Source organism: Peromyscus californicus, unplaced genomic scaffold (genome assembly GCF_007827085.1).
Source record: "Peromyscus californicus insignis strain IS unplaced genomic scaffold, ASM782708v3 Scaffold_20__1_contigs__length_68692818, whole genome shotgun sequence".
Taxonomy (NCBI): domain Eukaryota; kingdom Metazoa; phylum Chordata; class Mammalia; order Rodentia; family Cricetidae; genus Peromyscus; species Peromyscus californicus.
Genome location: NW_026294503.1, coordinates 9,751,231 through 9,764,637, shown reverse-complemented (window position 1 = coordinate 9,764,637; position 13,407 = coordinate 9,751,231). Strand labels below are relative to the sequence as shown.

Sequence of the window (13,407 nt, the reverse complement as noted above, 5' to 3'; positions counted from 1 at the left end):
GTGTATCTTGCATCAGTCAGTTCTCTGGTTCCATAACTAACATTATACAAAGTCATGAATGTTCCAGTTTGGCACCCGTTTTAGTGTCGAAATGGACTTCATATTCTCCATTTGTATTTTAACAGACACAATTTTCTAGTAAATAACTACAGTCCTTGAACAACCAACAGTGAGATCCTTCTAATGTGTCCTTAGAAGAGCGTCCTCTGTGTCCGTGTTCCTGTCAGGATAATGCAAACAAGGTACCAAGAGGGAATTCACTTCTTGGTTGTTGAGAAGCCACCACTGCTCAGAGTTAGGATCTTACTTCTGTCTCACATGACTGAACTCTGTGAGATAATTCATCCGTAATTACTCCTGGACTTGCTTCTCACTCACTAATAAACCCATACTTTGGGAAGAGAAAACCTCCACTTATTGCTTGGGCTAGAACAGTCTAAGTAGATGTGTTTTTGTAATAAACACCACTACCCTGTCAAATATCCTTTTGAAACAAGCCAGGTCTTGTAAAGCCATTCACACTGAAAAGCTAAGCTGTGTAATGTAGAGAGCTGAGAACTGGAAATCATAGGCATGAATGTCAATGGCCGTCCAAATCACTGGAGCATGGCCTGGAACGTATGTCCTACAGAGCTACTACCCACCACTGTCTGTTCCTCATCAAATTATCCCTTCCAAATGAGACCATTCCATTGTCTGATGACTTTTCCTTTCCTTTTCTTTTATAAATTGTGTCTGAGCTCACTCCCGCTTGACCGTGTCTCTTTTAAGCACTGAGGGCCTTCACAGTTTGAAAGTAAGAACTTGTGGTTTTTGTCATCTGCTGAAGAGTATCAAGGTTGAAGTAAGATTTAATTCTCTCTAACTGTCCTAGAGCATTTTATTTAAGGACATGGAGGGGTTAGAGTCGAAGGCTGTGGTGGCATTGTCACTTTCATCGGTTAAAGGCTGGAAGCCAGAAGGTGAACTCAGCTGAAAGCAGAGATGGAAAATCAAGGGGTTTGAGCCTTTCCCTTCTCTCTTAACATCATTACTGCTTCCTACCAATTTAACATACACTTAATGAGTATGGGTTAAGAAACTAACCTACTGCTAGATAAATGAACTGAGTAGATTAGAGCCCATCTCAATTAAAAAAAAAAAAAGAGGTTGTCAGAAAATGATGTACAAAGAACGAGGTAGTTTTGAACCGTGACAGTTTTATTGACAAAACATAAATTATGATAGAATTATAAGGAGCAAGGAAGAAACTTTAGATTGAACCTCCAGGAGTCAGTCACTAGAGTGAACTTCTGGAAGGACAGTGCCTTCCCCATTGTATACATTTGCAAGAACTGAAGAGAAGGCTTTTGTTTTAAAGAATTGAGTTATGATCTTTCCTGTAGGGTAGGTGGGGTAAAAACAGTATCAACCTCTCTTCTGGTTCTGTGTTTCTGTTCTTTCACGTAGTCATTGTAGAGCTAATAAGAAAAACAAAAGCAACACATAGGTGATAACCCATGTACTCAACATTGTTGAGTTGAAAGGGAGCACACCATGAGCCGAGGCAGCATAGTACATTGGCATGTGCCGGAGCAGACAGCACAATGTTTTGTAGCCCCTCACAAGCATGTAGACTTGTTCTCATGTTACTAGGAAACCAATAATTCTTCTGCCCAGTTTAAATACTGAATAATTTTATATTTCATACAAATATTTATTTCACCAGTGAATATATTTCAATATCAATATTGCGGCACAGAGTTTTCTACTGAAATGCCTTCTGAAGTTAGAACTAAATAGAATGACTTATCAGCAGGGACTGATAAGCAGCATATATCTGTGCTGTGTGATTGCCATTGGCTTTAGGAACTGTTCTCAGTTTTGCTATAGGTTCCTCCCTATATAAAGGACAGTACTGTGAAGCTCTGTCTGTAGTAGATGGAAGGCACTGATAAAGAGATAGCAAACACTTCCTTAGCCCATCAGGAGACTTCCCCGTGCACTCTTAAACTCAAAGAGAGTGATCAATTTCATTAAAACTGACCAATTTTAACTACTACTTAACATTAAGACAAAGCCAATGCAATGTCATTCTGTGCACGCTTTTGTTTGTCTGTATTTATTGTACTTAAAATAGTTGTGCAAAAAACTGAATCAAACACTAGGAAAATAAAGAACTACTGTTAGACTGTCACTTTCAAAGTAAATTTATCTTCATCTAGAGTATAGTCCTTGGTACTAAATCAAGAATCTTCAAAATAAATAGTTGTAAAAGTCAGCGTAAACCTCAATTACTAAGCTTTATTTATACAATCAATCTAAGTATCAAATAATTATATAAACAATTCTGTCTAAAAGTTCTTAATAAAATGCAATTATTAGAAGTTGCTAACAACAAAAAACCATCAGTGTGGTTTTATTTTACTTCCCTTTCCTTATTTAAGTTTTGCTTCAATATGATTTCCATATTTAGTATATAATATAAAAGCTATGTAAAAATGTGACCTAACCTTCGTCAGAAAGAATCTGTTGCGGTAGAAACTCTGCCCTCTTTTCCCACGCATAAACCATGTCAGCTGGCAGGCAAGGCTTTCTTAAACTAACAAGGGATATTTTTCAGTTCCATCCTAAAAGAGCGGCCAAAGCCATCCACATAAATATTTTAGTACGTCCTGGGTCTTACCAGATGCTAGCAGTAGAGTTGATAAATGCTTCCTCTGCTTGGGCTCTATCTAACCTTGACAAAGACAAACGAAAACACTAGCTGCTTCTTCACGTGTTGAGTGACATGAAAGTGACAGGATCCTTGGGAAAATGGAATCAAGTTGGCATTTTTAGTACTTCAGGAAGGGCTGGGCAAAGCTTTATCAGATGAGTGGCGATCCTCACTTTGTATGTTTAAAGGGTATGAGAAGATCCACGTGGATCATCTGAGGCTGAGTGAACAAAATCTACATTGAATTACTTTCATTTCAACTCACTTTTTAAATTTAGTACAAACTGTATCTGCCCAGTCCACACACACACACACATACACACACACACACACTCCACATATGCCCCCTGCATTCTAACTGTGTGCTGCCTACTGCTGTGTCTCCAGATCCTGTTAGAGTGTGGCACACAACACGAGCTCAGCCAGCACTGGTTTCAATGACTATGTTCTCAGAGACTGTGAGAGGATCCTCACACTCACCAATGTCCACAAATAATCCTGAGAAAAGTCCTAAAAATATTAAAGTGTGATTGATCCTTTTGCATAAAGTTATATGTAGAGCATGTGATAACATATAAATGTTTGAACAGACAATCATGGAACAAAAGGATGACTAACTAATCAAGAATTGGTACCAGCCTCTAAGATCACAAAGCCCAAAAAGAAGGACCTCCAGAATTGCAAAAGTTTTACTTTTAGGCTACTGACTTTCAAATAAATTTGATCGCCCCAAACTCAATGCTCAGCATTATATTTATATTTTTCCGGTACATAGTATATTTGTTTCAAAAATAACAAAGAGAATCATTCACAAGTTTGGAGGAGAGTGAAGTAGAACTATAATCTGTTAGCCTATTGCACATACCATAATTATACCAATGGCAAAACGCTGCAGCCTCAGGCTGGTAGCTGATTCCATGTGAAAAACAATGAAATAAACAGCTTGATTTATGTTGCAGTCCCTAAACCAGCAATGCTTACCTAGCTTTGATGTTTTGCAGACTTTTTTGCATTAGCCTAAATGATCTATATTTCATAATTCAAATGCAGCTTATCAAACCCTTTTGATTAGGAGAAATATTAATTCCTTTCACAAGATCCAAGATGGAGAAAAGTTAGATCATTTGCCATTTGCCTGTGTTCACAGAACTGGTGTCAGAAGTCTGAGCTGCACACATGTACTTAACCCCAAGGTCATCACCTTATTGCTTCTACTACCTCTGCTGGGAGTAAAGGCATTCAAAGAGAGTGAAGGGGTTGTATTTAAATGCTGAAAGACTACTTTCACAAGAATTTCCTCACTCACCATGCTTAAAGGTGAACCGGAGTCCATAGGAGGGAAAGACAATAAGAATACACATACAAGATTCAAATAAATTCACTGTTACTGGCCAGAGTAAACAACTTTTCATCTTTGGAAGAAAGAAAAGAAAGAAACCTACACACACACACACACACACACACACACACACACACACACACACACACACACACATACACACACACACACACACACTTGGCCTGAGGGGATATAGTAAGAGATCAGAGAAGGAAGACAGACCGACCTCTGAAAAGGCTCTTTGCCTCCCATCCACAGGAGTCATGCAGCTGTTCCTTGAAGCTGGCCATGCAGAGGGTCAAGTAAATGACACATAAAGTCAGCGATAGACTTCTGCATCATTATCATCTTGGTGGTCGCAATGGTACCCAGCACTTTAGCCCAGCCTCACCCCATCCTCACCGAGGAATAGGAAAGTCTTCCTTTCTGTGAAGTCTTTCCTGCATATTAATGATTAGATTGTGTGCATTAACGTGAGTGAAAGAAATCCACAGATATATCTTTCCACTTCACTGTATGTTTTACCTTAAAAAAAGAAGTGCTGAGAGACGTGTTGTTTAGTATCAGGGGACTGTGAGAGTTAGATTTCCTGACTTTCAAATAAATTTGAACTTCCTGAGTAGAAAGTTTAAAATCCAATTTCTATTTTCTGGGCAGAGTTTCATTTATTAGTGATAAAATGTGAATTTTCTGCTTCAAAGATAAAAGGCTCAAATAATTTTAAAGTCTTGGGAAGCCTGAGATAGTTATTGCAAAACTAACTTTTAATGAGTTAAGTGTAAATGAATTAGAAACATGCGTCTCAGATTTCTTATTAAAATATACACGAGGTTACAGGTTATAATGAAAAAATACTTGGCAAAGCCTATGTGAAGAGTTGCCAGTCTTCAAACATTTGAGACGTTCTGTCAGTTCTTGCAATGACAAATGGAAGCTGCTTTCTTCTGGCCTCTACTTGCCTCACTGAGTTCTTTTGAGCCTAAAGTGTCTTTCCCAGTATACCACTAAGTGTGTGGCAATGTGTGCTGCATATGCCTACTAGTGCATGTAGACATGAGTGTGTGTGTGTGTGTGTGTGTGTGTGTGTGTGTGTGTGTGTGTGTGTGTGTGTGTGTGTGAGATGGGGGAGAGCTGTGAGTGAGGGGGGGCGCAGAGGTCAATGTCAATGTCCTTTGTTGTTCACTTTTTACCTTTTGAGAGAGCCTCTCACTGAATCTGAGAGCCATGATTAGTCTAAGCTAGCTTGCCAATGAGCTTCAGGGATCTGGCTGTCTCCACTCCACTAGCACTGGGGTTAAGTCCTACTTTTCATGTGGGTTCAGGGCATCTGAAGTCAGGTCTTCATGTTTTCAGGCGGGCACTTCACTGACGGAGCCATATCCTCATCCTCCCAGTTCACTTTATAATGCATTCCCTATTTGTTACTCCAAAGACTGACTAGGACAAAGGACAGAGTTAGTGATTTCTAATTCCTAACTGCTGCATTTCAAGCAGCTCACATCGTACCAGATGCAAACCCAGCTCTGTCCCATCAGGTATTCCTGCAGAACCTCATATAGGGAAACAGTATGTTACACAGTAGTACTAATTTCAGTGACTTAACCTGTAGCTGTGAGACATTTGTGTACCTTACATTGACTACCCTTTATACCATCAGAATATATTCATTTAAAAGATCTAGCTATGATGAGCAATTTTTGTAAAAAGATAAAAAGTGAAAAAAGAAACTATTAGAAATGTTTGACAAAAAGAAATGCCTCTGTTGCTTACTTGGTCTTAGTGCACATACCAAAATCTTGCTCAAAAGAAATGACAACTTCCTCCACGTTGAAGTTCAGAATGTTTTATAAAGAAACAAAAATATTCATGAGAAATATTTACATTTTATTTTCTGTCATGTGAATTCATCAACTTAACTGTCATCAATTGCTCCCTCATAGATTCTCCTATCTGTGGCCCACTGATCTCCTAAAGATAACAATACTTCAAGCCTGTATCCCTTATCATATCAAGACTATCAATAAACAAACAATATTAGATGCATAGGTACAGTGTTTTATACTATTATCACAGTGAACTGTACTCATTTGAATGCCGTTTTCATGTTCATATTTTTCTAATAAACTTACTTGAAAAAATAAAACAAAACATTGACACCTATGACTTTATCTTTATTACTTGCACTGTAGGACCCAGTGGAGCATCTGGCTCATTTTGTTCCCACTCTAACCCTTACCCTTACAATTCTAGATGGAATTGTACAGGCTTCCATAAGCAGTGAATCATCTTATTTGGTTCTAATTGTGCTGCAATATAATTGCTCAGACATAGTCCATGTATTATGAATGCCACTTTCGAAGAGTTCTTTAAACTCTCTGAGCATTGAGGTGTCTATTACAGTTTTTGTCTTGCTGTGTGAAGAACAAAACAAGAGACCATATCAAATGTATCTATGTATAGTCAGTGGTACCATTAACTAAGCAGAAAATATCAAATACTATTGTTTTTGCTTAGGATTACTTTGTTTTTAACTGATGAGGTCCATCGAGGTTTTCTATCTACCAGTCAGCCACTCTCTTGGCTCTCTACTGTTCACAGAAAGTTTCCCAAACATAGTAACTAACTCTGTGTTCTCTCCACTTGTTTTCCCCAAATCTCCTCCCCATTGGCACTCAGCAATCCCAGCTGCTGGCAGACATTCTCCTGCTGATCTTCTAGGGCACACACTGTATTTAGAATAGCTTTCTGGCCACTAATTCATGTTCCTGGATCCAATGTAAAGGGTAAATGAATAATTTTTGGAGCTTCTTGGCCAATTAGGGTCTCTAGCCTCTTTATTTCCATTCTATACATTTCAATAGCTATCTCCTAATTTCTGACAATTTTTATCAATACAAATGCCCTGAAGTCAGAAATGCTGCTTTGGTTGACCCCTCATCCTCTGTGTCTGTCCATGGATGAGTATGTGTGAAATTGATTCTAGACTCGATTTTCTTGCTCATCATGCTGGTTAATATGCTCAGAATGGCTTTGGCAGACAATATAGAAGTACAGGCTCTTCACATTTTGACTAAACATTTAAGCTGGCAGATCTGTTTCCTTTGGTTATGTACAAGTTCCCATTGCTAGAGAATATTGTACTTGTTCACTTGATGATAGACAAGTAGTCTGGCTAAATTATAAATGTTTCCACAAAGACTGTTCAGCTTTCTGAGGCCATTCTTAACCTTCATTTCCTGGAAGTCTCTTTATTTCCTGTGTGCCAGCTACAGTTAGGTTCTGTCTGTCTGTAAACACTTGCGCTGGGCCCCTCCATCTTCCTACTGCCATCTGCAGCAGCTGTAGGGGTTCCTACTCATATTCACCTAGTTACCTGCTGCTCTCTCTTCAGACCTCATGAAACATCAGTTTCTTCCAAAAAAAGGAAAAGTTCTTTCCTTCTTAGCGCCTATTGTCTTTATGGTGCTCCTGATTGTGACCAGCAATGACCTGTTTCATTCTGTTCATGCTTCTCAGTGTGCATGTAGTTTCTGTGAAGTCAAGGATCATGGCTGTCTTGTTGAATATTGCATAACAACATTTGAATGAGGCAGGGAGCTAAATACAATAGGACCACGTATTTTATACAAGGGCATCCCTTACAACGTCTTTGTAGTGAACTAAAACACTTCATAAAGAAAACTAGTCTGCATAGCCGGTGAACGAGAAGCCTGTAGCCTCTCCATGCCATTTGCTTAGCAAGCCCAGCTGGGTGATGTATTAAGTATTTGCCCTTAGGGTAATGAACAAAAGCCTGGGTTATTTCATTCTGGAATCTTCTGAGTCTCCAGTGACTATTTCTCTCAGTGATGGTATTCTGGGACTGTTTCCAAAATGCCATCTTCATCACGATCACTTGTTTCACTAATTAGATAAAGTACACAGGAGAGATTTGCTTTATTTTATCACAGGATACCTGTATCCTATCTCTTCCCTGAGCTCAACCAAAGTACCCCATAACTGCAGCCTTTAGTGTCTCCCTTTACAGCTAGGCTGTGGTCTATTTCCATACTTTTTTCCCCCAGAACTGTTGTGACTTTCTATAAACCAGGTTGAGTTTACATTTTAGCATCGGTCCCTGGTTGCAGCTCATGGGATGATTCTGTGACTCTTCACTGCTTTCCTTAATGAGTAAGAGCCTTTGCTTACTTCAGAGACAGGGAGGGATGATGACAAGACTGAGTGACTGAGTAAGGTGACAGAAGAGTCCCAGGGATTACACAGGAAGGACGGAAGTTAAAACACAGAAGCAGTAAGGTGGAATTTAATTTCAGAGTTTCTGCTTTGTCCGTTAAAGAGAATCTTCTGGGTAGATCAACTCCTTAAAATTAGAATATCTTCTGCAATATAAATCATGTGTTTTTACTACAATACTGACCAAATGTTGGGGAATTGATTTTAAGGAAGGAAAGATAGAATCATACAGTTCTTCCTTTTGTGCCAAACAAGAGCTTCCTTGTCCCTCGTGTTTGGACCATGTTAACATTCATGCTGTGTGCAAACAACATGGGATAGAGGACCTCTCATAATCCATCAGACATACCTTACTGCTCCTCATATGGATGGGTGACTAATGCAGCTTGTTATGCCCCTGGTGTGACTTTATAAACATACCCCAGCTGCACTCACCTTCTAAAGTTGAAAGCAGGGGGAACCAATGTTACTTCATCTAACTTTTTCTGAAGTTTTTGCAAGACAATGCTCATGTTACTGTCAGAGAGCAGCTGGACAGCTTTCTCTTTCATTAGCAATTAGTCCCCTAGGTACAGCTCTGCAATCAAATAGAGGTCAAGTGTATCCAAATAAAAATATTCTAGAATGTCTCTGGCATAAATCTCTCCCTACAGACTTCAATAGTGTTACTTCAGGAGAAAAGAACTATGATTTATCAGAGACGTCTAAAACTTTAGTTCATCAAGAAAATAGAGCTAGCTTGTTCAGTTAGTCTAACATCCTGCGTAAGCACTGGGCCGCCACATCATTTTTCGGCTTGTTTTCCTTCCATTACATTTAAAAACAATTTGAACAATCATAGATGAAATATTGCTAAATATGAGCTATATGGCCACTATTGGAAAAATCTTCCATGTTGTTATAAATTATAGACAGGCTAGATACAATTTGAACTTCATAGGCACTAGAGTATCCAGCTAATTTTAGGATCAATTCTTAACAAAATCATTAAGTTACTAGAAAATATTTTTCTTACCTTTTAAGTGACATTTGTCTAAGCATCTGACATCACTAATACGCTGATAATTGTTCTGTTCCCAGTTACAGATGTAAGATGCAATTCTGAATTTGTATCCAGGCCTGACGTTATCTTAAAATCTAAGCTTAGAGGCTCTGCATAATTACAGTGGGAAGTGAGTCCCAACCCTTCACACTGAAAGGTGGTTTGCACGAGTTTCCTTCATTCCAATTACTCGCACATGTTCAAAAAGTGTCATTTGGGACACTTCTGCTGGGATGGTGCTGTTTCATTGCTTCCTGTTTGCAGAGAATCAGAACAAGTGTGAACAATACCTCATCAATCAAGCCAGTCTCTTTCCAGTGTTAAGCCTGACCTGCTTCTGTTTCTTATTTTCCCTCCCATTGGTTCATTTTTCAGGCTGGTGGTTTGACGCCTGCGGCCCCTCCAATCTAAATGGAATGTTCTACACTGCGGGACAAAATCACGGAAAACTGAATGGGATAAAGTGGCACTACTTCAAAGGGCCCAGTTACTCCTTACGTTCCACAACCATGATGATCCGGCCCTTGGATTTTTGAAAGCGCCATGCCAGGATTAAGACATCTGCAAAGAACCCTGGGGATGCTCCCTGAGGAGAAGTTTTTTTTTGGAAGCTTCAGGAACAAACAGCATTGTCTCCCTTCCAGCAGCAAGTGGTTATGTGATGTCACCAAGGTTCTTGACTATGGATGTGGAGTCTTCTGAGTTCAAGAAAGTCTCCACTTGGGTCACTGTGTTCTAGTGAATCGTTTCCCGAGAATGGCCACTCACTGTCATGCCTTAAAAAGGGAGGAAACTGCTCAGCTCGCCGCACTTCAAAGTGCTACTGGATCATATTTTGAACCTATAACACTGATGATAAACACAGCTTGTTTCATGTAAAAACCAATGAAAAATAAACAGCAAAGAACATACATGAAAAAAATAATAATAATGGGAGCAGGCCTGCCAGATCTGTTGACGACAGATTGCAGTGGTGAAGTGGTGTCATTCTAGGAAATCCTGCTAACACATAACACAGATGTCACTGCACAAATGTGACATAAAGAACAGCCTTGTCCTCTGAATTGGCTAAAAGTTAATTGGCTTCAGAAGCCCTTTTCAAGTATCATACTTACTAGTTGATTTCAGTGTTCCCGTGTTCAAGTGTAAATGCCATCCTTGAAAGTCACAGTACACACAGTACATGGAGGGTAACAGTGAGAGGTAGGAAGGTGTCCAAGGACTCTGAGTTTGGGGGATACCATTTTCAGAAGAGTTAAAATATACCAAGAGTGGATACAGCAGGTAAAAATTACTCTCATGCTACAGTATTCACTTACATTGAAAATTGATTTGCTGATACGCAAATATGTTTAGAGCCTGAGTATATATAAAAAAAGGAAACTTTGTTATCCAGTTTCTAAAGCAGCATGCATGCAGTCAATGGTCTCATTGATGGTATATAGCAAATCAGTATGTGGAGTACTTCAGTTGGAACAGCCCATTGTACAGATCTTCTGACATGTATTTGCATATCTATGGCATCATTATTTTTAAAATGTTTGTAGATCTTTAATTCTTCATCCAGAGATTTTGTGCTAATTTAATTTTTTTGTTAATTAACTGCAGTGTACTTACAAAAAGCATCCTGTTCCAGTTCTTTACAAAAGTTACACTTTGAAGTCTAAAAAGAATGGAAGAATTTTAAATATCATTGTACATAGCACATTAGACTCTTCCATGTTAAACTCAATACCTGTTTAATCTGGAATATATAATGTTGTCCTCAACTGATGAGTATAAATATGAGTGTTCAAAGACATTTACTATATTACTTGATTAAATATATAACTCTTCGCATTGTTTTTATCTCCTTCAGGCTCTGATTCTTCAAGTAATTTGTATCTTGTAAAATAATATTAGTGGAGAAAATTGGCATAACTCCTTATGTATGAGAGACATAAAAACATCACTGTCATTTGACTAGGAAACTTCTGACTGTTAGCTGCTATAAGTGCCTTAGTTAAGATGTCTTTATGGCATAATCTATTGTAGTTTTGGACACATGTTTTTGTGACAACTTGATGTTACTGCAGTATTCTATCAAGAAGTGCTCTTTGTCTACAAATGGTCAAGGTTACATTAGAAAAAAATTGTAACCCAACATGATTTACTATGAAATGAGAAAACTAAAATACACAGCAGTTCTGCTTTCTCAGAAAAGAAAGATTTTCTGTGAAATACAAATTTCAAAATACCAGCCTTGGTAATTGCATCCATAATGCCTTACTAGCTTTCCACCATCTGGGAGAATAAAGCTATTCATGGTTTTAAGAAAAGATTTTTCAATGTTTACCATCAAGTCTTTCTTATATTTATATGTCTGTATGAAATACTGTTTTTGCCTTACAAGTGGTATGTTCAGGAATTACAGAGTTTTTCTAACATTAGTGACTCCCTCAGAGCTCTCTTAAGCCTCTCACCCTAAAATCCTTGTTTTCATTTAGGTGAAGGAAAAGGAATATTTTTGTGGTTTGGTTGTTCTTGTTGTTCCCACAGATGTTTTAAAACCAGTCTTGGATTAGGTATACTGTTTTTCAATCCATATTACAAAAATAAAGTGAAATAATGAGAAAAAAGCATGGTATTTACTGTTTTTCTATTTGGATTTGAGAAATGAGATATTGTTTCCAATTATTTATAATAAAGCAGTATAAATGTTTAGTGACTCCATTGTGTACATTGTATAATGCCAACATGTCTGTAGCAATTTGACTTGCATAGCTTTTGCATTTAATTATTTCAGGATAAAATAATTAGATACTAGAATTTTGTCTTTCAATTTCTATTTCAATAAAAGTTGTGTGGTTTCTATGAAAATCTCTTCATAACAGTCACAACATTATTTGTTTTAAATAAAATTGAAAATAATGTGTGCAACTTCATCTTGTTTTAATTATAGATTTTATAAAACTTAACTTCACAATCTATATAAGTATGGAATCACTATAAAAATTACCAGATGAACTAAAGCCTCAATACTTGAAAAAATTTCATTATGGGAGGTGATAGGAAAGTCATCCATTAGAATGGAAGACTGAAGTGTTGGGTCTTCATCCCACATCTGTACTTTATGGTTTTATGTTTGCCCTGACAATTATCAGATTCTGTATTGTCATGCAGCAATTGATGATCTTTTTGTGTGTGTGGAAAAAGATAAGTCATCTTATGCGTTTGGCATAAAAGGGAACAGGAAAGCGAATATGAGAACCACAACTCACCCCTAGGCCTTCCATGCTCTGTGTGGACTTACTAGTTATATACGTATCTAAAACTGAGTAATTTGATACCTCATCCTGCTCCCCTCACCACCATAGTCATTCAACCCTTCACTAATTTCAATGTTGATTACTGAAAAGATAGATTTTCTTCTGCTTCCCCCTTCCCAGGACAGACTAATGAGAACTTAGAGACCACAGAGGACAAGGCCAACTTTACCAGCTGAGACCACCCTAGACCAGTTCATTCCCAGCTGACTTGTGGACAGTTACAAATCCTTGAGTCATGTCAGCTGAGGTCAACTGAGCTTGGCTCAGATCAACATAATTCCCTAGATAGCATGTATCACCTGTGAGGAAAGGATGAGGTGGGTGTCTTATGACACATTATTTTGGAGTGTTTTGTTAAATATCAATAGCTGACTGATACAGTGCACACCTGTCCTCACTCATGCACCCACTGTCATTCTGAAGTATTCTAAAATTTTAAAAGGATGATCTTTTTATTCAGTCCATATGTGCAAAATAACCCTCTAGGCTGCATCAAAATATTAGGGATTGTTGACCCCTTTTCTAAGGAAATTTTTTTTTAAAATCATTTTACCATTTATTTTTCTTCTATTGAAAATAGATTTTTCTTCTCATATAGTAGAATCTGATGATTTCCTCTCCCTCTATCTTTTAGCTCCTCCCCACCTTCCCGCCTTTTCAGATCCACTTCCTCAATTGTGACCATCCATTTCTATATATACCATTGGCCTCTCTTAACTTATCTGACTATTACAGTCCTTTATTTTATTTTAAGAGATTGTTTCCAGTTTTTATTGTTTGAGTGAAA

At 38.0% G+C, this 13,407-nt stretch overlaps 1 protein-coding gene across 2 annotated transcripts in view; it reads left to right on the top strand.

Annotated features, from left to right (window-relative positions):
• Angpt1 (angiopoietin 1) overlaps positions 1-12,231 on the top strand; it is a 249,624-nt gene extending 237,393 nt beyond the window's left edge. For both annotated transcript variants that reach the window (XM_052747736.1, XM_052747735.1), the window contains exon 9: positions 9,688-12,231. In XM_052747736.1, coding sequence (XP_052603696.1) covers positions 9,688-9,848 — 161 coding nt within the window. In that variant the 3' untranslated portion in view covers positions 9,849-12,231. The remainder of the gene's footprint in view (positions 1-9,687) is intronic.
• The last annotated feature ends 1,176 nt before the right edge of the window (positions 12,232-13,407 follow it).